This window comes from Scylla paramamosain, chromosome 15 (assembly GCF_035594125.1).
Source record: "Scylla paramamosain isolate STU-SP2022 chromosome 15, ASM3559412v1, whole genome shotgun sequence".
Classification (NCBI taxonomy): Eukaryota; Metazoa; Arthropoda; class Malacostraca; order Decapoda; family Portunidae; genus Scylla; species Scylla paramamosain.
The window spans coordinates 20,911,012-20,935,998 of NC_087165.1; the positions used below are offsets into that span (position 1 = coordinate 20,911,012).

At 38.4% G+C, this 24,987-nt stretch overlaps 2 protein-coding genes across 8 annotated transcripts in view; one reads left to right on the plus strand and one right to left on the minus strand.

Annotated features, from left to right (window-relative positions):
- The first annotated feature begins 9,416 nt into the window (after window positions 1–9,416).
- On the plus strand, window positions 9,417–20,449 carry LOC135107631 (ATP-dependent Clp protease proteolytic subunit-like). 5 transcript variants are annotated; one of them, XR_010271865.1, is made up of 8 exons: window positions 9,417–9,571; window positions 12,283–12,463; window positions 14,186–14,356; window positions 15,283–15,374; window positions 15,599–15,791; window positions 16,728–16,833; window positions 16,941–17,206; window positions 17,773–20,449. XR_010271865.1 is itself a non-coding variant. In XM_064017698.1 (7 exons), exons 1-7 carry the CDS (start codon window positions 9,444–9,446, stop codon window positions 17,060–17,062), a joined length of 993 nt encoding a protein of 330 aa, XP_063873768.1. In that variant the 5' UTR covers window positions 9,417–9,443; the 3' UTR covers window positions 17,063–17,350. The 5 variants fall into 5 exon arrangements, 2 of the variants coding, with proteins under 2 accessions (XP_063873768.1, XP_063873769.1); XR_010271864.1 differs by having other exon boundaries at window positions 16,941–17,130; XR_010271867.1 differs by having other exon boundaries at window positions 9,443–9,571; window positions 12,256–12,463; window positions 16,941–17,130.
- A 24-nt stretch (window positions 20,450–20,473) lies between these two features.
- The window catches only part of LOC135107630 (uncharacterized), a 49,635-nt gene continuing 45,121 nt past the window's right edge, over window positions 20,474–24,987 (minus strand). For all 3 annotated transcript variants that reach the window (XM_064017697.1, XM_064017695.1, XM_064017696.1), the window contains one exon: window positions 20,474–23,838. In XM_064017697.1, coding sequence (XP_063873767.1) covers window positions 23,661–23,838 — 178 coding nt within the window. In that variant the 3' untranslated portion in view covers window positions 20,474–23,660. The remainder of the gene's footprint in view (window positions 23,839–24,987) is intronic.

Here is a 24,987-nt window from a genome sequence, read left to right on the forward strand (position 1 = left end):
CAAAGAATTGATAATACAAATAGTGGATCAATACATTTACTAGTAATTGTTAAGTCTTTCTCTACTTCCTCTTCTCCTTCACCATCTTGTTCTCGTCCTCTTTTCCTGTGGGATTCGCTTGGTTGTTAAATGTTATGTTTGTTCTTGTGGTTCATGCTGCGTGATGGCGGTGTTATGGCGTTCATCTGTTCCTCCTTTCATTCTTTATAGGAGTTGATAAAATAAATGAAAGGTTTGATATTTCTGATGACTAACGCACGTTTTAATAGAGGTCATTGGGGTTTCCAAGAGTGTTTCCATGATTCAGTGATAAGTTACTAAAAATTCTGCGCTACTGATGTGCATTGTGAGAACTTAACCAAGGCAATAGTCTATGTGGCCTTCGAAAACAGCCCGAATGAGAGAACAAAGCTTAAGAACACAAGTCCAGGTCGCGGGACGGCGGAAACACAAAGCAAGACAGACTGTTCCAAGGTTACCACGAGAAGGGGATGACAGCAATGAAAAAACTGGTTGAAACTTAAATTGACTTATGACCCCGCGACACCAAGGTCATATGGCGCCGAGGAGTTTAGCTTCTTGCATTGCTAAAACAACCAGAACAGGAACGCGAATGACTACAGGCCACGGGACGCAGGATGGAGACAAGGGAAGCAGTTACACCAGGGTCAGCAGGGTCAAAGGAGCACTCGTAAGGACGGGAGGTGGCAAGTGAAACAATTCTACGGTGTGCAAGACGATGGAGAGAGTTACATATTAGGACTATATTCTGAAACACTTCTGCGCTGCATCTCCACTACTTTCAAAATCCTCTAACTGAAGCTATACGGGTTTTTAAGGGTGTTTTTACGGTTCTAATGTCAGATTAACAAGATTTCTACGTTATTAAGAGGAGAAACAATCTTGGGAACCTGGTTAATCATTTCTGTGACCTTTGAAAACAATCTTGGTGAGACAGGAAAGCGTTTCAGAATACGGACGTTAAAGAAAAGGTGTTCACGAGACAATACTGATGAGTCTCCACTGTGTTTAGAAGAGCAGCGCGGACGGAGCACATGACAGACGTACTCTTCCCTCAGGACAGACAGACAGACAAACAGACAGACAAGACTCCTGTACAGACCCTGAAGCAGAGAAGGAAAGATCAGGGCCCGTATCTCTAAAACCGTTCGGCGTCTGATCTTTCATTACTAAACGTATACTCGTATAAATGTTTTTTTTTTTTTTTTTATCACTTACAATTTCTAGACAGTAATTTTTCGTACTACAGTCTTTTGCACAGCTTTATGACTTCGAAAACAAAGAAATTAACCTTCTATTCTCTCTTCTCAGTGTGTCCTCATGAGCAGTTCCCACACGAGTGATAACAACAGACAATTATCGCAGTAAACGGAATAAGAAAATTTAAAGGAAGTTACTGAAATTTTCTAGCGTACTTGCATGCTTTTAGTGATAGTTCAACAAGAATTATATACCACCAAAAGGAAAACAACCATAATAACCAAACTATAGTCATCTGTGTCCTTTGAAAGCAATCCCAGTGAGGTAGCAATACGCTGAAGAATACAGGCTTAGAGGTGCTAATCACAGAAAATCAGACTTAAGAATCTAAGGACATAAGGAAAGCTGCAAGAATCCAGCAGCCCCACACATAACATTCCCTTTAAAAAGAAGAAAAAAAAACATACATACTTGTACTTAAACCCTCCTATTATCCTAATCTGACCGACCTGTTATCCTACTCACTCAACTTTCCCTTCCTATCATTAAGAGTGACTTGAGTTGATTAAGAAGCTTCCAGTGATGATACTCAGTGTTTGGCATCGCGAGGACATTACACATGGAAGGTGAGGCGAGTGTTGATACAAAGGAGCGGGGCTGTGTGTGGAGGGCAGGTTCTACACGAAACACTGAAATAGCAAAATTCTTAGGTAGTGAAAACCACTAAATGAATTGCGCTCCAGTCCAAAAGATTACATAGATGAAACCTAATCTCTCTCTCTCTCTCTCTCTCTCTCTCTCTCTCTCTCTCTCTCTCTCTCTCTCTCTCTCTCTCTCTCTCTCTCTCTCTCTCTCTCTCTCTCTCTCTCTCTCTCTCTCTTTGATAGCTAATTTATGTACAAAACGTCATCTGTCAAATAAGTTGAGGGAAAAGCAATGAACATCAGATTCGTATTCTTAAATGCCTTGAGGTTTCATAAGGACAATTTTCAAGGGCCACAGTGATGATCAGTCGGGTTCTGATGATGTGCTTTCCCATTATTGATGCAAAACCGCGGTTCAGCTATCACTAGAATCACGAGAACCCCTCCTATGAGAACCGCAACACCTTTCACTAGGGCAGGCTGGAAGTAGCGGAGACAGAGCATCAACACCTCTGAGAACCATTGAGTAGTACCAGAAAGGAGTAACATTTGGAGTGGCAGTACAAAAACGGCCGCCGTTGAGCTGCAGCTGACAAGTATGCGTGAGGAAATACACGTGGTTATCAGTAACAACAACACCGCAATAATCACAAAAGGAAAAGCGATCTTACGACAAAAATAACCAGCACCACCACCTGCCGCTGAGACCACAGGTGTCGCTACGCCGCCATGCAAGATTCCTCCTCAACTCATAATATCATCCTGCATTATTTTCACACAGTCTCTTCAGTAATTTATGCGTGGCTATATTTCTTCCCCTTTCTCCTTACTAGCACCATCGCAGCACGGTCCCCAGCAGGAAGCGTGAAAAAATGAAAGGCACCATATTGTTTCACTGAGTAAACCACTCCACTGTGTACGTGATCCTGACGCGCTAAAGGTTTACTGCCTCGGAACATACATGCATGCCGCTCTGTGCTCTTGTGTGGGACATAAGCGAACCGGGCGAAAAAAAAAAAAAAAGGTCACGTGAAAATGGAACAAAATAAAATAATGCAGGAAGGAAAGTAACAATGGAGGAAAAAAAGTGCGGGAAAATACTAACCAATCAAATGAATCGAGAATAAGAAGCGGAGAGAGGAAGGAAAGAAAAAGATATTTGATACTTTTGCACATCATTTATTTATTTATTTATTTATTTTGCTGCTGCGTACTTTCTCTCCGATTTCCATCATTCCTGCTTACTATAGCGGCGTGATGGTTAAGACTATGGTAATGACGTACGGAGCAGAGCCTCGGCCGATCAAGAAAACACGGAAATCGGACGTACGAGGAAGTAGCTGAGACGAAATGCTGAGATGGTATGAGGATTAACAGCCGTGAACAAAAACCAGGAACTAATTAAAAGGAACTCCGAAGACAAGAAGAGAAAACAGTGGCGACCAAGACCCAGACCAAGACCCAAACACAGGCCCTTCCCCCGTCCCAGCTGGTTATCTGCCTCTCAGTCTCTCTCCGCTCGTCTCCCTCCCACAGCAAAGGTACTATTAGAAGAGGTAGCGTGTGTTGTTATAGCACCTCAGATAGTGGGGTCCTTCCCCCAAACACAGGTGGCGTCAGATCTTGAGGGAAGTCAGACAGCCTTTATGAAGAGCAAAGGAAGATATTGTGCGGATGTTAAGAGTGCATTATGAGAAAGAGAGAGAGAGAGAAAGAGAGAGAGAAGCAGACAGACTGGTAGGCAGGCAGACAGGTAGAGAAGGGAAGAGACAAATAAACACACACACACACACACATACACACACACATATTTCATCCAAACATTCTGATATTTTTAGAGAACTGGTAAAAGAAAAAAATACGCAGGAGGAGGAGGAGGAGGAGGAGGAGAAGCAAGAGGAGGAGAAGCAGGAAAGATCTACCTAAAATACTCGCAGTAATGTTGATAATACTAACTTGGAGATGTGGCTGAAAAATGCGAAGTCCACACAATACAGAACGAGACGTGTGTTGTAAGCTGCCGCGTCAATGGTGATGACGCCCAGTGGAGGAGCCGGTTGGGGAGGGTGAGGGGCGGAGGAGGAAAAAGTAGAGGAGGACTAGGTGCAGGAGGAGCAGGAGAACGTGAGTGGCAGGAAGCAGGGAGCAGGGAGCAGGGAGAGGAGGACGAGGTACAGGAGGAGCAACAGAACCCAGGGAACAAGGAGCAGGGAGCACAGAATCTTATATAGAGGTTATCTGCTTCGATACGTTACTCTGTTATGTACTGCAGTAGGTCGCCACTAGTATGAAAGATGGACAAGAAGAGGAACAGACAAAATAAGGACACGGGAGAAAAATAATGCGACTTTACATTTGTTGAAAAGAAAAAAAGTATGTATATTTTCATACTGCACTTAACTTAATGCTTAATTAGCTTAATGCATCTAACGTAAACCACTGCCTGATAGATTGGACCAATAAGGATCTCTTTCTTAAACGTTTCCGAACCATGTCTCGACTACTTTTAAACAGGCCCTAGTGGAAGTGATTAGGGTTTCCAAGCATATTTTCATGATTCTTGTTGTAGTTGTAAATAAGGTTTTTACATTACCAATGGGAAGAATCATCTATGAGAACCCAACTCATCATCTCTGTGACCTGTGAAAGTCCGGAGCGTTTAACCCTTTGACTGCTCTGGCTTCTCCTTAAACTTAATAAAATGTTCGGGTGCAAGTTAAGACAATATTCTGAAAGATGCGACAGACAGTGATAAGTGATGGAGTATTCAAGCTCTTTTTAGTACCTCCAGTTACACTTTCCTCAATAAGATCGCATAAGGGCACTCAGTTAAGAAGCGCCACATAGTTACTAGCAGTTAAACTAAAAATGTTCAAAAATACGAGTCCATAAGTCTACCACAGGGGCGTGAGGAGATTACGGATGTGAACAAGAACGATTAGGTGACGCGAGCCCGTGACGGAAATCAATTTAAGACCTATAAACCTGCCATGACAGTCACCTCGACAGACCTGACACTGCAGTCTTTGGGGAAATTCATCGTTTTGTTCATTTACCGATTCCGTGTGTGATTTAGGCCAGTATTTAAAAACGCTCTGCTTTCTCACCACGACTATTTTCAAAGATTACAAAGATTAGCAGGGTTCTCGAGAGTCTTTCTTTGGTTAATAATATAGAAATCTTGTTAATCTGTAACTGTAGAACCATAAAGACATCCTTAAAAATCAATGTAACTCCATCTAAAGCCTTTTGAATGTAGTGGAGATGCAAGCAGAAGTGTTTCAGAATATGGCTTTCATCCCGGTGAGTGAAAACACGACTCCAACATTCTGCCTTGCAAGTCGCAAAGCACGCTGCTTGCCATCGAGTTGTGCTCAAAACTGCTGAAACTATTAATCTTCTACTCTGATTTATTTGGTGAGATTGAACACCGTACGATAACATGCGATTGCTTGAACGTGATCTACAAGCATTGAGGGTGGTAATATATTTTCATCTCGCTTGTTACACACACGCTCTCTCTCTCTCTCTCTCTCTCTCTCTCTCTCTCTCTCTCTCTCTCTCTCTCTCTCTCTCTCTCTCTCTCTCTCTCTCTCTCTCTCTCTCTCTCTCTCTCATATGACATTAAACTTATGTATTATATTTCTACTAAATCTATTTACACTTTCAATTAAGTGAATATAACTTCAAAACGCATCATTGAAATGTTTATGTATTCACTGCAAACACATTTTCCAAGATATTATCCATCCATTGTCAAAAAATGGCAAATTAAACCTGACACACGCCGAAGAAGTAATTCGCATGTACTACAAGTTGTTACAGAGAATCTCTTTTGCTCTTTACCTTTATTGATTTTTATAACAACATCCTACTACTACTACTACTACTACTACTACTACTACTACTGTTTATTGCAGGAATGTTGTGTGTCTCTAATTCACAATCTACCTTTGCTACTATGCCCGATGGAGGAGGAACGAATCAGAAATTACAAGACAAACACGACCTGAGGAGTGGAACAGTGGGGAGGGGGCAGCTTCCAGTGGGTCAGCGGAGGGCCAGTCTGCCTCACACAACCTGAGTGAAATATGCCTACAAGTCTCTCAATTCGCTCCTCTTGACCACAGCCGCTGCCACTGCTAAGCAAACAGGCCGGCAGCATATGTGTGGCGAGGAAATGATGATGCCGGTGTGTCTGTATGTGTGTGTGTATTCAAGTAGACAAAACATGGGTGCGTGTTCACTTTGTTGCTGTTGTTTGTTGTTTGTTGTTGTTGTTGTTGTTATTGTTATTGTTTATGATGGTGATATTAATATTATGTTATATGCCAGAGATATATGATGACACTGATGGTGCCTGATGTTAGTGGTGGTGGTAGTAGTGACGGTAGGAAGAGTTCTGGTGGTAGTAGTAGTAGTAGTAGTAGTAGTAGTAGTAGTAGTAGTAGTAGTAGTAGTAGTAGAAGTAGTGGTGGTGGCGGTGGTCGTGGTGGAAGCACATGACAGACTGGCAACAAACACACACTCTGTTACCATGAACACCGCCAGTGTCTACTCTCTCGTAACACTGCCACAGCGCCTTATCAGAGATAACCACACCCCTGCAGTAAAGATACATGTGCGTGCCAAAACACTGTAACACACACACACACACACTCACACACACACACACACACACACACACACACATACACACCAAAAAAAAATAAATAAATAAATAAACAAATAGCGTAGAAAACTCTTCCTCCAATATTTATTTTTTTCCACTGTTCTTACCTCCACCTCCTCCAGTTTCTATCGACATACATATAAGCAAGGTTCAACATAGCCAAGATAAGGCTTAATTAAAATATATATATATCTTGCGTATGGAAAGTCATGATCCCTAAAATAGATTTCATCGTATTCATTAATAGTAACTGGAAACGCGTGAATATAAGAAAACCAGTATGATGTTAAGGTTCAGTGTAAAGATATTCTGATCATAAATAGCCAGACGCAATGAAAAGACTCAATACCACTCACGTCAAATACTCAAAATAAGAAACTCTCGAGTGGTGCTGAACACACACACGCAAGACGCAACACAGTGACCCTTTTTATTTTACATATTTCTTATAATTTCCCGTTTAGTATTGTCATTTCATTGTTTCCTTCATATCTGGATAATTACTCACGGGGTCCTCATGGCTGCTGATGGCGACTGGAAGGAAAATGCAGTGAGTTGTGATATCTCTCTCTCTCTCTCCAACAGTCACCACACACTGACAGGTGACTATCAGATCAAAACGTCCCAGTCTAATGTTATACAAGGCAGGAACATAAAAATATCAGAAAAATAAAGGAAGTTGCTCGAAGCCGTCAGACCTACACGTGGTAGTCTTTGCATAAAACTTAACTATGACGTATTCCACCGATCATCCTCAAGGGGAAATATATAGAGACACAGTATTGATCTTGGTATTGGTAAGCTTCCTTGGTATTGCCGTATCCCAACAGGAGCTCTTATCATCACATGCACTTTTTTACAGGTGTGTATAATGTGTGTGTGTGGGGGGGGGGGGAGGGGGGAACGGAGAATGTAAATATAATGCATGATAGAGAGATATTCGGAGAAAGACAGAATCCCTGAACGAGCCTAACTCAAACCAGTGAAAATACACACACACACACACACACACACGCACACACACATACACACACCGAGTTTGACTTAATCCACGCACAGTTTTCACTATATAATCGCAGTTCACTAGGAATCTTTGTGTGTTGATTGGTGCTGGTTTTACTTCCCAAATCAACTTTCCTTTATAATAATACACAGACGAACAACAGAGTGCTCTTGATATAGATGGCAGTAACAGTAGTAGTAGTAGTAGTAGTAGTAGTAGTAGTAGTAGTAAAAGTAGTAGTAGTAGTAGTAGTAGCAGTAGTAGTAGCAGTAGTAGCAGTAGTAGTGGTGGTGGTGGTGGTGGTGTTGTGGGCCACCAGCCCCGCACTATAGGAGAACGGTTGCGCAGTCTATTTTAAGGGCTAACTCTGAGAAATGCTAACTCGCCAATATCTATCCCTCTGTCTTGCATTTTTCTGCATATACATATAGCTATAACGTATTTATCTCGTTACGTATTTATCTATATGAGCAGTGTGCGTGCGTGCGTGCGTGCGTGGGCGGTGTGTGTGTGTGTGTGTGTGTGTGTGTGTGTGTGTGTGTGTGTGTGTGTGTGTGTGTGTGTGTGTGTGTGTGTGTGTGTGTTTAATAAACTGCTGTCATTTCCCGGCTTCACATTAACTAATCTTTTTTTTTTTTTCATTCTCGTAGTGCCTTTAAATCCCTTCACACTATAAAACAATGGAAACATGCACCGGCTAACCTTGTGGTCCTGTTTGCATTAAGTAGAGGCAGTATCATTCTGGTCAAACAACTACATTGAGAGGAATGGGTTGCCTTTCAATATAACTGTCCAGAGAATGTTACTTTTTCAAAACAACTCAGTTATATCATCTCGTTGTAACATGCGGTACAGTTAATTAATTTCGGGGCTTTTGAGGAATTGCAGTATATACATTAGAGGTTAGAAATTGAGGAGTCTTCTGTACTCACTGTCGCAGCTTTGTGTTTTCCCTCAATCTGCTGACGATCTTGCAAAACCTGACAGTAGATAGATCCTCCGCAGATCAGAGAATCATCAAGGGAGTAATTTCCACAGAAGAAATGCGTGTATGTTGCTGGATTGCTGACCTTAACTCTATCACGGTTTGAATAAGTACAGTACAAAGCTGGTCCATATACAGGTGATTCGATTTACACGAACTTGTTTACATGCATTCGGTTTAACATAACTTAGAATATAATAAATCTAACTGAATTTCCACGACATTTTCACTTTATCACGGTCCATGGTTGTACATACGTAAATTATGATTATTTTTCCTGTTTTTTTTTTTTCTCTCTCTCTTTTTCTAATGTTTTAGCTTTTACATTTAAGGTTAGAATTAATAAACAAAAATAAAACGTAAGAATTACAGTATTATTCACTTACCATATAAATAGTTTTAAGAACAAAGTTGTGCAATCTAAAAGGGGCAAATTCCTTATCTCCCTTTTCCCATAACTTTCTTTTTAACACGATTTTTATTTGCACGATGCCCACAAGTCCCTGTATAGGGTATCGTGAAGACCGAGAGGTACCTATATGTTATCGTCTCTTAAATATTGTGGAAATTACGTACCGTAGGACCAAACGATGTCCTCACACTAGGAGAGTCTCGGATTGCCCCGTCACACCTTCAGGTCACTACGTTAGATCAGTAGATTTCCTGGAATATCTGTTTTGAGAGAGAGAGAGAGAGAGAGAGAGAGAGAGAGAGAGAGAGAGAGAGAGAGAGAGAGAGAGAGAGAGAGAGAGAGAGAGAGAGAGAGAAATGTGTAACAATAAGGAATTTAAGTTAAATGGAGTACTTAAGTGGAGTAGTGAAGATGTGCGAGAGGCTGTAGAGAGGTAGTGAGGTAGTAAAATTGATGACGCGGCGCGAGTAGATAAGACACAGGGGTTCTGATGACTCTGTGGAGGAATGGATCACATGTGGTCGCATATCTGGTCCAACAGCTTCAGATTGTGCCCAAATAGTCATCAGAGAGAGGTGTTACGACTCGACTTGACTCTTGATTTCTCCACAAGCCCTATATTAGACCCCAACATGTAAGTTCCTCGTAATCCCGTTTTTAGTTTACGTATAAGAGTGATGATTATAATGTAATATATTCAATGAATGATACATATATTGGGCTACCAACATATGAGTGACGTGTTATGTTAATATATAACTGCGTAGTAGATCATCATTGCTCATAAGTTACTATGTCATGATTGATTTATATGTAATGTGACCAGATTTTTTGGCGTTAAAAACGGGACATTTATATATATATATATACTCGTATATATATATATATATATATATATATATATATATATATATATATATATATATATATATATATATATATATATATATATATATATATATATATATATATATATATACCTCTGAGTGCCAAGGGTGAACTGAGTGTAATGACTTCAGCTTCCTCGCAGTACGTATTTGAGACGAGTTAGAAAGAAATAAAACTTTAACGATATTATATGTAATTTTTAGACAGTCACCGCATAACACTGATGACTTGCTGGAATAGACGGGAACCAGGACAACCACCTGTCTTACCATCTCTCTCTCTCTCTCTCTCTCTCTCTCTCTCTCTCTCTCTCTCTCTCTCTCTCTCTCTCTCTCTCCACACACACACACACACACATACACACACTACAAAATTCATAAATAGCTAATGAAATTGTAAAGATTGATAAGATTATCAGTTTTGCATCTGAAGTGGGACGACCACGAAAAAAAAGCGAACCAAACAAAAAAGCGGGACAAGCGGGACAGATGTTGAAAAAACGGGACTGTCCGGCCTAAAAGCGGGACTCTGGTCATCTTATTTATATGTCTCCTCACAGGTTTTGACCGGGTGAAATAAAATATTCGTGTCAAAGTGACGGGTCTGCTGTAAATCTTAATATATATATACAGTAAGATCCCTCTTATCCGGCATTCGAGTATCCAGCAGCTTCAAGTATCCGGCACATTTTTCCGCGAGCCTTAAAATCAATAAAAAATCAATGTGTACTCATAAAATCGACTAAAATTCCCGCGCGAGGCATACTTTGTCCCTTCGCCACCAGAGCGCACTGCTTTGCGCCATCCGCAGCCCACTGCACTGTGTTTACTCAGTGACTCAGTCCTGCGTGTGCACTGTTTATCGCCTGACGCCTTCATCATGCCTAAAGTTGTAGAAAAGAGGAAGCGTGTTGTGCTTACACTTAAGCAGCTGATCAGATCAGCTGCTGATTAAGATCAGCTGATCTTTGTTATGGTAAGATGCGTGAGTGTAGGGTGGTGATTGTGGACATAATTTCACTTCTATTCAAGTATCCGGCAATATTCAAGTATCTGGCATGTCGGCGGTCCCGTTGATGCCGGATAAGAGGGATTCTACTGTACTTCCAGTGACGCTATTAAGATTAAAAGAGGAGAGAAAGGCGAAAAAAAAAAAAAAAAATCGACATCTCAAACAAGAGAGAGGAATATGATAAAACTATAGTACTGCAGTTTTGCGTGGTAATTTAATGTCATGCTTACCTTAGACATGGAAGAAGACTTATGGGGATAGTGGCGCACGCACACACCCCATTCAACACACACACGTGCAGATTGCAGTGAGTGCAGTCCCTCTCTCATCCTTGGTCCCACCCTCCTTCTCCCAGCAGCACCTCACCCTGTGGCCTTGATTCTTTCAATCAAACAACCTGAAAAAAAGTACCTATTTTTAAAACAAATTAATCCACGAATGAATAAATATAAATTTTAGAGCTTTCATAAAGTTGTATGCACTCGTGAGTGGTCACAGTCCCGAGCCCTAAGCCTCAATGTGCAAAATTTTCATTGACCTGGCTCAGTCTTGGCGAGTTGTTCTTCTCTATTGTACTAATGAGACACGAAACATAAAAGGAAACTGATTATTGGAAAGAATTATTATTATTATTATTATTATTATTATTATTATTATTATTATTATTATTATTATTGGCATGAATTATGAAACACTGGCTCCCATAACCACTATTTTCAAAGATCAAAAAGATGGGTTTCTAGTTTTATTATATCATCGGTGTCTCGAAAACACGATTAGCAACTATAATGATATGTATTATTACCATTTTCTTCATTATTTTCATTATTGTTATTATTATTATTATTATTATTAGTAGTAGTAGTAGTATTGTTGTTGTATTTTATTTACTTTATTTGCTTTTTCATCGAAGAACGTTGCAGCCCGGCCCATGGGACTGGGAGTGGGGATGGCATTTTTCCGGCGGGAAGTGTTGCGTAATATTATATGATCTTGTCTAATAGCGATGCTGCAAAATCTGATGCTGCCAAGGAGTTCACAAGACAGCCTCACGTAACACCTCCCTGCCGGGATGCCACCCCCATCCCCTCCCTCTCTCCTCCCTTCCCCTTGGTAGACTACACCGATCTTTTAAAGTTTTATGAAATGAAATTCCTAATAATAAGATTAAAATGCACATTGGTTTGGAGCCCTAGCAGCCAAGAGCTGTTAGGGATAATAGAAGAACAGCTCCTACCTGAGGTAGCTGATGGTGGTGATGATTGTTTACGAAAAGTTTTCTCTGTTTGATCATTTGATGAGACTTTGGAATGTACTCAAGTTTCACTGTTGCACACAGCGTGCTGTGATTTTACAGAACTGTTGATTTATTTTAATGTAACTCACTATCAATAATATTCTATATTTGGTGAAGAACAGAAGAAAATAAGGCATTCAAACACAAAGCAAAGGTGTCAATCAGCTGATCGCGCCACTCGACTTCGGCTTGGGCTTGGACGTGAGGCACAGTACACAGCACAGCGTCAGCACGGCACGTCGAGTATTGGAGCACACGGCCACTGTCACCCGGCACCCACACCAGGCATTCGCCATGAACATCCTAAGACCACTTCATCGCCTTGCAATGGTGAGGCAGTGTGTTGTGTGCAAAGATAGTAGGAATGGAGCTCACGAAAGGTCCAACAGCATATCTGATGACTTTATGTAAAGATTTCTGAACTAAATACCGTTCAGAGAATGTGGGATAGGCCTTGATGCATAATATCATGGAGGTACCAAACACGAAGGATGTTATAATGATGCTGAATCACATACTGAAGAATAGATTGAAGGTGGTCAGGTTAGCCAAGAAGAGAGATAAAAGTTTGTCATAGTTCCACAGCAGTTACTTGACCACTGACCATTGATGATAATGAAACAGAACTTGAGGTGGAAGAGCATGAGTAAAAGAATCGGTTTCCTTCTCTACTGGCTGTGAATGTAATATTCCACTTCCTCAGCACTAGTCACATTTCTTTCATCCTTTTTATTAGTTATTTATCTTGCTTATTCTCAAGTCATCATTATTTTGTAATGTGTTATTTAATTAATGCAACCGAAAACCTGAAAGAGAAGGGAGATTAGGGACACTGATGTAACTTAATTTACACATCACATCAACCCAACTGACCTAACAGAGAATAGGTAGAGAATATGAGCTAAGAAGTTGTGACCTTGTGACTAGCCAAAACACCTTAAGTCAGCACTGTAAAGCACTTTACATTTTCACTCTTTTTATAATTTAGAAAGGTCTTTTTCCTGCAGTGAAATCATATAGGCCAGTGTGGTCCAACCGTTACCCACAGGCCATGAGTGGCATGTGAGTTGATTTTTTGTGGCCCACAAACACTCATATTAATACAGGGTGTCCCATAAGTTTCCATACATGTGGTACCTCAAATGCTATTACAAGCATAAATCCAGATATGTTTGAACGTGTTCTTCATCAGTGGAGGACACGCACTGAAATGTGTTTTCAACATAAAGGCAGTCATGTAGAGCATATTGTATAAATAAAAATGTTTTTTCTATAATTCTATAATTTCTTTTAATTTTTCCTATGTATGGAAGCTTATGGGACACCCTCTATATTGCTTAATTCTATAATTTGAAAAAAAAGTACCTGTGACTGTAAAGATATGTATGTGGAGTATATATATATATATATATATATATATATATATATATATATATATATATATATATATATATATATATATATATATATATATATATATATATATATATATATATATATATTTACATCTTTTGTTATGTGTCATATGCTGATTAGATGATGGCAAGCAGCTATGGTCATACATGCTACAGCATAGCTGAAAGAATATTGACACCATAATCCTTGTGCACCATGAAATACACACACATACACACACACACTATTATTAGTAGCCAACTTTGAAGGTTATTGCCTAAATGGCCCACAGTGTCAGAGAAGTTGGATGACCTTGTTATAGGCTATAATCCTTTTCTGTTTATTCCTCCAAACAGGGACTAAATTGGAGAAATTCTGATCCTTCATATCAACTTGATAGAAATTAGGCTACTATTGATATATTAGAAATATGACCATAGATAAGATGCTTCCTTTCAAGTATGTATTTGAAGAATATTCTAACAAGGAGTAGATATTTCTTTGAAGAAATCAGAACTGCAGTGAACAAAATTATTTGCTAGAGAGGCTTTTCCTGATACATTAAGAAATTATTCTTATGGTCATTGGTGTGGATGATTTCCTGGTGAGTTTTGCATTTCTGTAAATATTTTCACTGAATATTGTTTATGTTTACAGGCAAGGAATGTTGCACAGCAAGCACCTCTAGCCTTAGGAATGGCAGCCCCATCAACCACCAGAAATCTTGGCATGATTCCCATTGTGATAGAACAGACAGGGCGGGGAGAGCGTGCATATGACATATTTTCACGCCTCCTAAAAGAACGGATTGTTTGTATCATGGGGCCAGTGAGTATTTTTGTGCAGTGGATTTTTGCCATATTGGGTATGGCTCACTTGGTATAGATTTAACATGCTGCAGCAACATGTCTATGTATTACATAAAGCTTATAGTATATACAGTATGTAATGTTTATGTATATAAATTGTATTTTGCCATTGAAAGTGATCAAAAAATGTGCCTCTTAAGCATAAACATCTTTTGTTATGTGTCATATGCTGATTAGATGATAGCAAGCAGCTATGGTCACACATGCTACAGCATAGCTGAAAGAATATTGACACCATAATCCTTGTGCACCATGAAAGCAAAATAAGGGCTGTAGCAAAGGAACTGAGAATCTCCACCTTTGTATTATTATTCATACAATGAGACAAGACATCATGTGAGGAGATGATAGATTGTAATATTGTTAGTTAGTTTTACTTATTTAATATTTTTGATAATCTCTGATATATCTTTAAATTATACTTTTATTTTTTTTCTTTTAGTTCTCAAGCTTCTCTGAAATATTTATCTTGTACATCTAAAGTGAAACAGTGTAACATGGGCAAGGCATGTTAAGTACAAAACATTATTTGCAGATCATGGAGAAAATAAACCACCAGTTTATAAGCTTGGATTTTGTTTCTGTACTTGAAATTGTCTTTAGAAATTAGAATGCATGTCAACTCACAGGGCACATTTATGCTGATAAATACAGCTATCAAAAGTGAATCTTAGACTTATCTTCAAATCTGTTTTGTACCAGACTTACACATTCTGCTAAGGAGAGTATGTGAGACAGCATACACACACACACACACACACACACACACACACACACACACACACACACACACACACACACACACACACACACACACACACACACACACACACACACACACACACACACACACACACTGAATATGTAATTTTTGTGCTTTTGCAGATAGATGATAACATTGCCAGTTTGGTTATTGCTCAGCTCCTCTTCCTGCAGTCTGAAAACACCAAGAAACCCATCCATATGTATATAAACAGGCAAGTAGTTTCTGTTACATGAGGTCTGTTTAAAAAGTATTGGACCAGAGGTTAGGAAAAGAAATAGGTCACATTTGTGGCCCCTTGTGACTCCTCATGCTTTGTTCAGCAGTCCTTCCATTTCTTCATTCATTATGACTGTCATTTGATACATTGACTTGTACAGGATCTCCAGCCTTTTATGCCAACTCTGTCACTGTTGTTATTACTGCCTGTTCCTGCAGCCCAGGAGGAGTTGTGACAGCAGGACTGGGGATCTATGACACCATGCAATACGTGCAGCCACCCATAGCCACCTGGTGTGTTGGCCAGGCTTGTTCCATGGCTTCCTTGCTGCTGGCTGCTGGATCCCCAGGCATGAGGCACTCACTCCCTAATGCTCGCATCATGGTTCACCAGCCTCATGGTGGAGCGCAGGTTAGTGCCACTCACAGTGGAATGTTTAGTACTTCTGTTCCTTGCATCTAGTTTTGTCAAGATCCAAAGATAACATCATCAGTAACCCTTGTATTTTCATAAAGAAAGTGAGGGTTTTGGTATCATTATTTAACTATGCCCAGCTTCTTTGTCTTCATAAATTAACTGTGCTAATATTTCTTTTCCTCCTTGAATTTGATGTAAGTATTCTCTATATTTCTCATTCATGCATATGTGTCTCTACAGGGTGTCTTGGTAAAAAATACCAGAACATGTTAAGGCAAAATATGTTCTTTGATAATCTGCTCAGTTCTTACAAACATTTGTATTAAAGAGCAGTTAGTGAAAGTTATATGCCAATTTTTTTTTTTATTAATTTTTTTCCTTAGTTATTGTAACTTGGGCAGCCTCCTTTTAACATAAGAAAACCAGTAAAACACCAACAGTCAGCCAACTGACAAAGCAGATAACACTCTCTCTCTCTCTCTCTCTCTCTCTCTCTCTCTCTCTCTCTCTCTCTCTCTCTCTCTCTCTCTCTCTCTCTCTCTCTCTCTCTCTCTCTCTCTCTCTCTCTCTCTCTCTCTCTCTCTCTCTCTCTCTCTCTCTCTCTCTCTCTCTCTCTCTCTCATCAATGTGATGAGAATTGACTTGCATAATATTTCTTTCTAACATACACCTTTTAAATTTGTTTCCTTAATCAATAAAAGTGTACATATCAGCATAACTTACTTAAGTATCATTTCCATTTTTTTCTTTAACATCCAGTTAAAAAGGAAATATAAGATGTTATATGCATAGCTTTAAGTTCTTAGGTTATTAACAAAAGATTGGATTTTCATCCAGTAATCCTAATCTCTAAAGGATTCATAGCTATTTGCCTCTACTATTTATGATGAAACAGACTTGAATAATGTGCTGAATTTTTGCACTCCTCAGGGTCAGGCCACAGACATTCAGATACAGGCTGAAGAAATCTTGCGATTAAAGGAGAAGTTGAATGGTCTATTTGTAAAGCACTCAGGCCTCCCTCTAGAAAAACTTGGTAAGCATCATTTTATGTAAAGAAACATTTTTAATCACTGAATGGTTTCCATTATTTTTTTTTGTTCGTGATATTTGTATATCATAGTCAAACTGTGTTTCCCTTAGCCCCAATGATGGAGCGGGACAAGTTCATGAGTGCAGATGAAGCCAAGGATCTGGGTCTCATCGATGAAGTGCTGGCCAGTCCTCCAAAGGCGGGAGAAAAAGCATCACAGAGCTCAGAATGACTGTCACTCATGGCGGACTGAAGCACAGCACACCTCACGAGTTAAGATCAAGGCCAGCATAGAGTGTGGTGGGTGTTAATTGCATACAGTGAATGCATGTGTACCCATTGAAACAGTTGGGCAACATGCATTTATTTGTTGCAGGTGAAGTATTGAACAGTGCAGATGTTATCACAAAAACCTTTGCACATGTAGAGAAATATTTGAAAGATTATCTATATTTTTCAATAACATGAAATTTGTAATGTTTAGTTGAATATTATAATTAAAAAATTTATATCTGAAAAATGAATTTTGCAAACTCTTCCTCTTCCTTGTATTTATAATCCCTGTTTTGTGATATTTCCATGCTCATCTTTATGTTTTCTCAGCAGTTGTTTTTGCTGTGTGGAAATTATGCTTACATACACATGTCAAATGCAAAGAAAAAAGACAGGTTTTGTGAGAATTAGCTAAGGTATTTGTGGAGGGTTTATTTACTGTGACAGTTGTCATTGACAACTTGTCAAAAAAAAATTCATAACCATCATTATTTTGTGTAGCATCCTTATTTCCCCTAATGGGTATAGATTGCTTAATGAAAGTGATTAGTTCTAATATTAGTAATTAAAAACACCCACATGTCATCTAAAGCCTAGGATTGTATATTCATGCTTAGTGTTCATTTATTTTTTATTTATATACAAACTTGCCATTTTCTCCACTTCCAGGATAACATCCAGACAAAAATAAGGAAAACAAGAAAATCTTCACTACTTCTCTCTTACTTTAAGTGAATAAATTTCCAGAGGAGAGAATCCCATTCTTGAACACCTGCCCCTGCTTCATTATTCCTTCATGACATATACAGAATATAGACTTTTGAAACAGAAAGATGAGAACTGCCTCATAGTCTGTGATTCATACAGAAGTTAATTCCATGATAAATATTGTGAAAAGCAAGATCTATTTTACCTTTGATTATCATTATACTAACTGAGATAAACAGTGAAGGAGATCTAATGAAATATGAAATTGAAGAATAATGAAGGAAAATAAGCTACAAAACAGGTACTAAATGAATTGTTATAGGAATTGAAAAATGTGATAAACCAAGAAGTAGTAATAATGTGTACATATGAAAGGACAGTAAAAGAGAATATGAGTGGGATAACATGACGGAAAGCAAGTTATAGAACCAATTAGAAACTTGAGCACCAGGCATGGATGACAAGGCAGCTGAAACACTGAAGTGGGGAGGGGGTTTTACACCTGATCTGCTGCACCACACTTGTAGTTTGGTTTGAGGATTGGATGAGGTTTGCTATAACCCCAGTATGAAAAGAAAAATTAGACAATTATAACTTGTAATAACATACAAATGTGCATGTAAAAATTTGATAATTGTATACGGATTATAAAATCTAAAGAAAAAACCTTAAATGTATATTTCATACTACTACTATTTTTTTTTTTTTTATGTATTATTATTGGTCATTATTTGTTATTATTGTTATTATTTTATTATTTTATTTATTTGTAATCTTTTAAAATCATTTATTAATCATTTTATTTACTTATTTATTTTATTGATTTATTTACTTATTTATTTATTCATATTTATCTATTTTGTTTATTTGTTTTTTTGTTTTTTTTGTGGCCTGAACTGTTTTATATGAGTCTTAATCTGGCTTGAACTGTAGTGTACTCAGGATGTATATAGTGTTTGTGTAATTTCTGAATTGTGACATTTTTAATAAATGATTTTGTAGTCCCTATAAAGTGTAATTAGATTCAGTTTAGCAGTACCATTACTGATGTAGCAGGTAAAACTGATACCCTTGGCAATGCCATTGGCAATAATCAACAATTTTACTTTTGCATCTTGGTCATGTATGTATATGGTAAATACTGTTTCATTACAACTAAATTATCTTTTATGTAATTATATCAAATTTGGATGCCACCACTTTGCAGGCAGACTTGGACAGGATGAATGAATGGACAGACAGACGGCAGATTAACAAATGCAAAATACTTAATGTAGGTAGGAGGAACCCACACAGTAGGTATACAATAAAGAACAAAGTTCTGGTAAGTTTAAAGAATGAAAAAATTTAGGAGTTATAGTGAACTCTGATCTCTGTCTAAAAAAAGAATGCATGGAGGGCAAAAATAAAGCAAATTATGTATGTACTAGGATTAATTTTTCTCTCTCTCTCTCTCTCTCTCTCTCTCTCTCTCTCTCTCTCTCTCTCTCTCTCTCTCTCTCTCTCTCTCATTTTTTTCCTTTCTCCCTGTTTCCTCCTTGGGTTATACTTGTCTTTATTCACATAATTTATTAAGATGGCTGAAAGCATAAGACAGGTATGTTTGCCTATTCATGGACTTAATGTAATGGAGCAGGCTTTGTGCACCATGCAGCACAACCTTCCCATCTCTATGCCTCTCAGAGGCTGACTGGCGGAGGTCTGTACGCCATGAAACCTCAACCCAGACTTACCACAGTGCAGTACAATAAGTTTTTAAATTGAATTTAAATTCTAACCTAGTGTCTCAGAATAAACTGCTACAGCTTCTTGAGTATGTCAGTGGTCAGTATGTCAGGGGAAACTAGTAATATTCTGCCAGATGTATAGGTCAGGTCATTGTCCATTGTTATCCAGTACTTTATGGACCACTCACCCCATTTTGTCATCAGCTCTGAGGTCTTGTCAAGATTGCCCAGGTTTGTCACTTCAAATTGGATCCCCTTATCACCACCTGTTATCACTAGGGTACTGTCTATTACCTTTTTGGCAAATATCAAGGAGTAGATAGCTTTGGCTTCCTTCTCTGGGTGAATTAAAAATCTGGCACCATGAAAATGTTCATCACTGTCACTAGAGAAAGGTTACATTATGTTAGGATCATTATGCCCTGTTGTATTATGAAACATCAGTTAAGATTTTATCATTACTGGCATTTCCAGTAACATCACTTCCAAAGCTAAATACAGAAAAATTCAGTTCCCCCATAGCATTTTCACAAAGTGGTCTCTCATAAGGAGTTAGTCAAAAGCCAGCCCTCCTTAGCCAACAAATCAGACATGGGAGAATCTGGAACTGCATGTGTAATTATCACTGAAACTTTGGTAATATACTGTGTGTAACTCAGAGAAGGTAAAGTGTCCTAGAATTCCCTGCAGCTACCGGATTGCCATCATATATATGTGATTAAGGATTTAGAGAATGACCTCCAGTGGAATAAGAATACAGAATACATGAGTATATAAGAAAAAGGGATGAAAGGCATCATGAACATGAAAAGATTAGAATAAATGTTGACTTTTCTGTTGCAGCCATCCCCTTTAGGAAAAGGTGTCTGATGTAGACAATGTTTCAAATAAAATGAGTCTACACTGCAAAATTAAATTAAATGAAACTTGACAAGTGATATTCTGGAATATTTATTATGAGGAATGTCTTCACAGTTTTGCATCACACAGGACCTCTCACACATGACCTAAGAGGTCATGACCAGTGCTGTTATTGCCACTGCTGACACCTTAATATTAGTCAACAATATTTACATTCCTATGGTGGACCACTGGTGCAGGACCTGACTCAACTGAGTGTGGCTTCAGTGCATAACTATTCATTAAGGGGATTTAAAGCTGTCATTTCTCTTCATCACACCATCTTAACACCAATATCCAAAAATAAAGCATTCATATTCATCAACCAATTACTTTCAAATTGGCATAAAAAAATATGTGATATATATAAATAGATCTCTTTATAGGCTAAATCTGTATATGAAGTAAAGCATGTGATGAGGAACACAGGTTAAGCTTTCTGCACCAATGGCCCATCACCTACACACACCTCCCCCGTAAAGCCCAGCATGGAGGACCACACTTAGGGCAGGACAACATTAATAGGACAGAGTGGAACAAGTGACATAACAGCCTTCAAAAAGTGGTGAGGGTGGTCCTGCAGTGTGCTTGATTTGCCAGCACATTTGGTAGTCTTGTGGGATCATTCTGCCATTAGGATGTAGGGCAGGCTGAGTTTATTTGGCTTATTTCAACCACTAAAATGCTAAGTAGCAGTGGGAGAGTGTAGGAGTCACACAGAGTAAGGCTGTAACTTGCATGTCTTTTTTTTTTTTTTCTTTTTTTCTTTTATGAGAAGCAAAACAGCTATGCTTAATTTTGGGACTACTGAAAAATGTGAAACATGGAAAATGGAACATAAAGTTTCTGAGACCTTATATCTGCTCCTAAAATTTCTTATGATGCAGTGAAATTTGACATAATGTACATATGAAAATATATTCATTTATGAAACAATTCAACAATGATGTCTGAGAAATATAACATCAATAGATACCAAAATGTGGAGGCAATACTAATACTTCATTACTGTGTAATACATCACACTCTAAAGTACACTCTGGGTCTAGGTACAGTCCAGGGAAGTAAATTCCCATTTATTATGCAAAAAATGTTAATTTTACCATCTTTGTGGGAGAAAATATATCCACTATATTCTACAAGGAATAAGAACTGTGCTTCACTTACCAGCAAAGCTTTACAGAGGATTACTACTAAGGTCCCCAAGAGAAAAAAATGTAGAAGCCACAGCAAAATCCCACTATTAAACACGCAGAGGAGGAATGCTTTATAGACTTGCATTTCTCAAGTACTTGTTAAGCTTTATGTGATACACATGGCCATGACTTACTAACACCTAAAAGTCTCCAAGAATGGACCACAAAATCCCTAAAACGTCATCAAGCACATTTCTCAACCAATACCGGATCTCATGAATTGCACACTATTGGTCCACATTAGCTTATCTTGCATTCATTACTGACCATAATTATTAAAGATGGTTGCATCATAAAACAGTTATGAACTGGTCCAAAGAAAACTGGTGTCTTCATCATTTGTAACTGAACTGGATGTTATATCTGCATTTAAGATTGGCTGGAAGATACACTAATATCATCATAAAGCAGAGTATTGCAGTGCCATTAAGTACGCAACTAACCTCCGTAGGTAGCTACAAACTGGCTTAACTTGGTCATTTTCTTTTACTAAGTTGCATAATACAAGCTACAAACCAATCTTAATTTACTCCTAAAACAAAATTTCTAGGTAAAGGAAATTTATTGCTGTTTTAAACATGTTTAGAAATTTACTAGATAACCATATGCTTTCAGCTACTCGCCAACTAGCACCTTCCGTGCACTAAGTTACACAGGCCATTGCATGGCTCCATGCTACAGTTACACAGACTGCAGGGTCACAAGGTTGTTAGTGGTGTTCAAAGCATGATGTAACTGAATCATTTTGGCTTCAGTGACTAAACTACAGGTAGTATTTACCTATATATATATATATATATATATATATATATATATATATATATATATATATATATATATATATATATATATATATATATATATATATATATATATATATATATATATATATATATATATATGGAGTACACTGCCAAGTATCAAAGACCAAACCTTTGGCCAAACAAAGCAGCAGCATACACTAATGCCTTATGGACAAGTTGCACCGGAGTCACTATTTCATGAAAAGCAGGTATTACAATAATCCAACAAGTGTATTATGATACATCATCTGCTTTCAAGTATATTATCTATTAATATCTTAGGGAAAGGGCATTAATATTTATTCATTTCACAATATTACCTCATTTCCACATGTAACAACCCCACTGTGTGTCTGGTGGAATATGGGAATATAGGCCAGTTTTAAAGAAATGGAGCAAAGACTAGACAAGATGTAAAGCATGGTAGATCTGATCCCATTTCAAGATTTCAAAAGCACAACACACAACATCAAATGTAATATTTCAAGTAATGACTCAGTTTCTAAAAAATGTAATAAAAAACATGTTTTGTTCATGAGACATAGATAACACTGTCCTCTCTTGTACACAACAAAGTTAAGAAACCCCCAGAGTAACTTGTGGTGGTAGTGCTCAAATACTAAACAAAGACTGCCACAACAAACTGAAGGCACTAACAAACAGTAGACATATTTTCCCAAACCCAAGGTTTCAATATCTGGCAACATGGAAGAAGCTCTGCAACAGATGACCCTATCAGACTGATCCAACAATTAGAGTCCACCAGAATGAAGGACTGGTCAGAAGGATTATGAGAGATTCTAAGAATTCCAACAAAAGAAGTACCAGGCCTTGTTCCTAAGAGCAAAAATAAATAGAAATATTTTTTTTTAGAGTCCCAGGTCTTACTCTTTAAGCTGGCAACAATGACATCACAATCCCTTATCTCTTTTTGATTATGACTTACAGCCCTATACAGTATACCATCACCATTGTCATGCAGCATCATGCCTTACTTCAACTAAAACTCATGCATCCCTTCATCACACCCGTTTGTTTAGAGATCACTGCATGTAATTATGTAATATAACAACTTGTAGCTGCACTCTTGCTTTCAGCCAGTTGTGATCTATATGGATGGATTCATCCATGAGAAGCATTTGCACATGGCTTTCAGCATGAATGGAAATGGCTGGTCTAATGAGACTGACTGATCAAATTCCAAGTCTTGAGGCAACAAATATTCACTTCACTTTAGAGTAAACAAGTCCTTCCATCATATCAAAGGAGTTTCCATCAGGCTGGAGAGTAATGGTTTCCCCAGAGGGAAGGCGGGCTTGTAGAAATCCATAGGAGTCCACCCCCACCACTTCTGCTGATTGTGTGTGTCTGTGTTCACTCTGTACTGTCACCACTGCATTGCTGCAAAGATACATGACATTACTACTCTCTCTCTACACATACATATGGAAAATGGGAATGATCTGAAAGATATTGTAATATCAACAGAAAAGTGATGAATATGTTGGAAGAACTGGATGTAAGGAATGCAATGGAACCTAATGGTGTGTCAAACTGGATTCTAAAGGAGTGTAGCCCACAACTAACTGAAATGATGCACAATATAGTCAGCACAACATTGTTGGAAGGAAGAGTACCTAAAGATTGGAAATGGGCAGATATTACCCCAATTCATGAGGCCGGAAGCAAAGAGGACTCATTAAACTATAGACCAGTATCGATGACAAAGTGTGGCAGCAAAGATTTGTGAAAAGATCATCAAGAACAGATGGGTGAAATACCTGGAAAACAACAATGTAATTACAGAGACAGAGAGAGAGAGGGGTAGGAACAGGAGAGGGAGGGAAAGGGGAGGAGGGAAAGGGAGGGGGAGGGGAAGGGAAGAATGCTAGAGGGACTGACTGAGCGGCATCGCTTGAACGGGTGTTTGTGTTCAAATTGGAGGACTGCGTTCAAACTGGAAGACAAAATTTTTTCACCAACCTTGTTTGAATTGAGAGTTGTTCGATGTGAAGGACGTTTGAATCACAAGGTATGACTATATATGTAAACGACATGACAAAAGGGGTGACAAGCTACATGAGTCTCTTTGCTGATGATGCTAAGATTATAAGAAAATTAACATATGAGAAGACTGCAAAGCTCTGAATCAAGACTTAAGATAAATGAGTGGTTGTCGAGGTGGAACATGGAGTTTAATGCCCAGAAATGTAGTGTGGTGGAGTTTGGAAACAGTGTGAGAAGAACAGAAGGCAACTACTATTTGGGGAATGAGTAAATTACTATAAGGACAGAAGAAAAATCTAGGAGTAATAATTTCTAATAAACTGTTATTTGAAAAGCATATATAAAACAAGATCAATGGAGAAACATACAATCTACTGAGAAACCTCAAGATGGCGTTCACCTATATTGATAAAGATATGATAAAAAAAAACTGATAACAACAATGATATATCCAAGACTGGAGTATACAGCATTAGTGTGTTCACCAAGTTTGAAGGAGATCAGAAAGCTAGAAAAAATTCAGAGCTGCAACTAAAATCCCTA

Excerpts from the sequence above, each read along its gene's own strand:
- LOC135107631 (XM_064017698.1), top strand. The coding sequence starts at position 9,444 with ATGGATCACATGTGGTCGCATATCTGGTCCAACAGCTTCAGATTGTGC. Across the intron at positions 9,572-12,282 it reads CCTATATTAGACCCCAACAT|CAAAGGTGTCAATCAGCTGA; the intron begins GTAAGTTCCTCG and ends TCAAACACAAAG. Across the intron at positions 16,834-16,940 it reads CCTCCCTCTAGAAAAACTTG|CCCCAATGATGGAGCGGGAC; the intron begins GTAAGCATCATT and ends TGTTTCCCTTAG.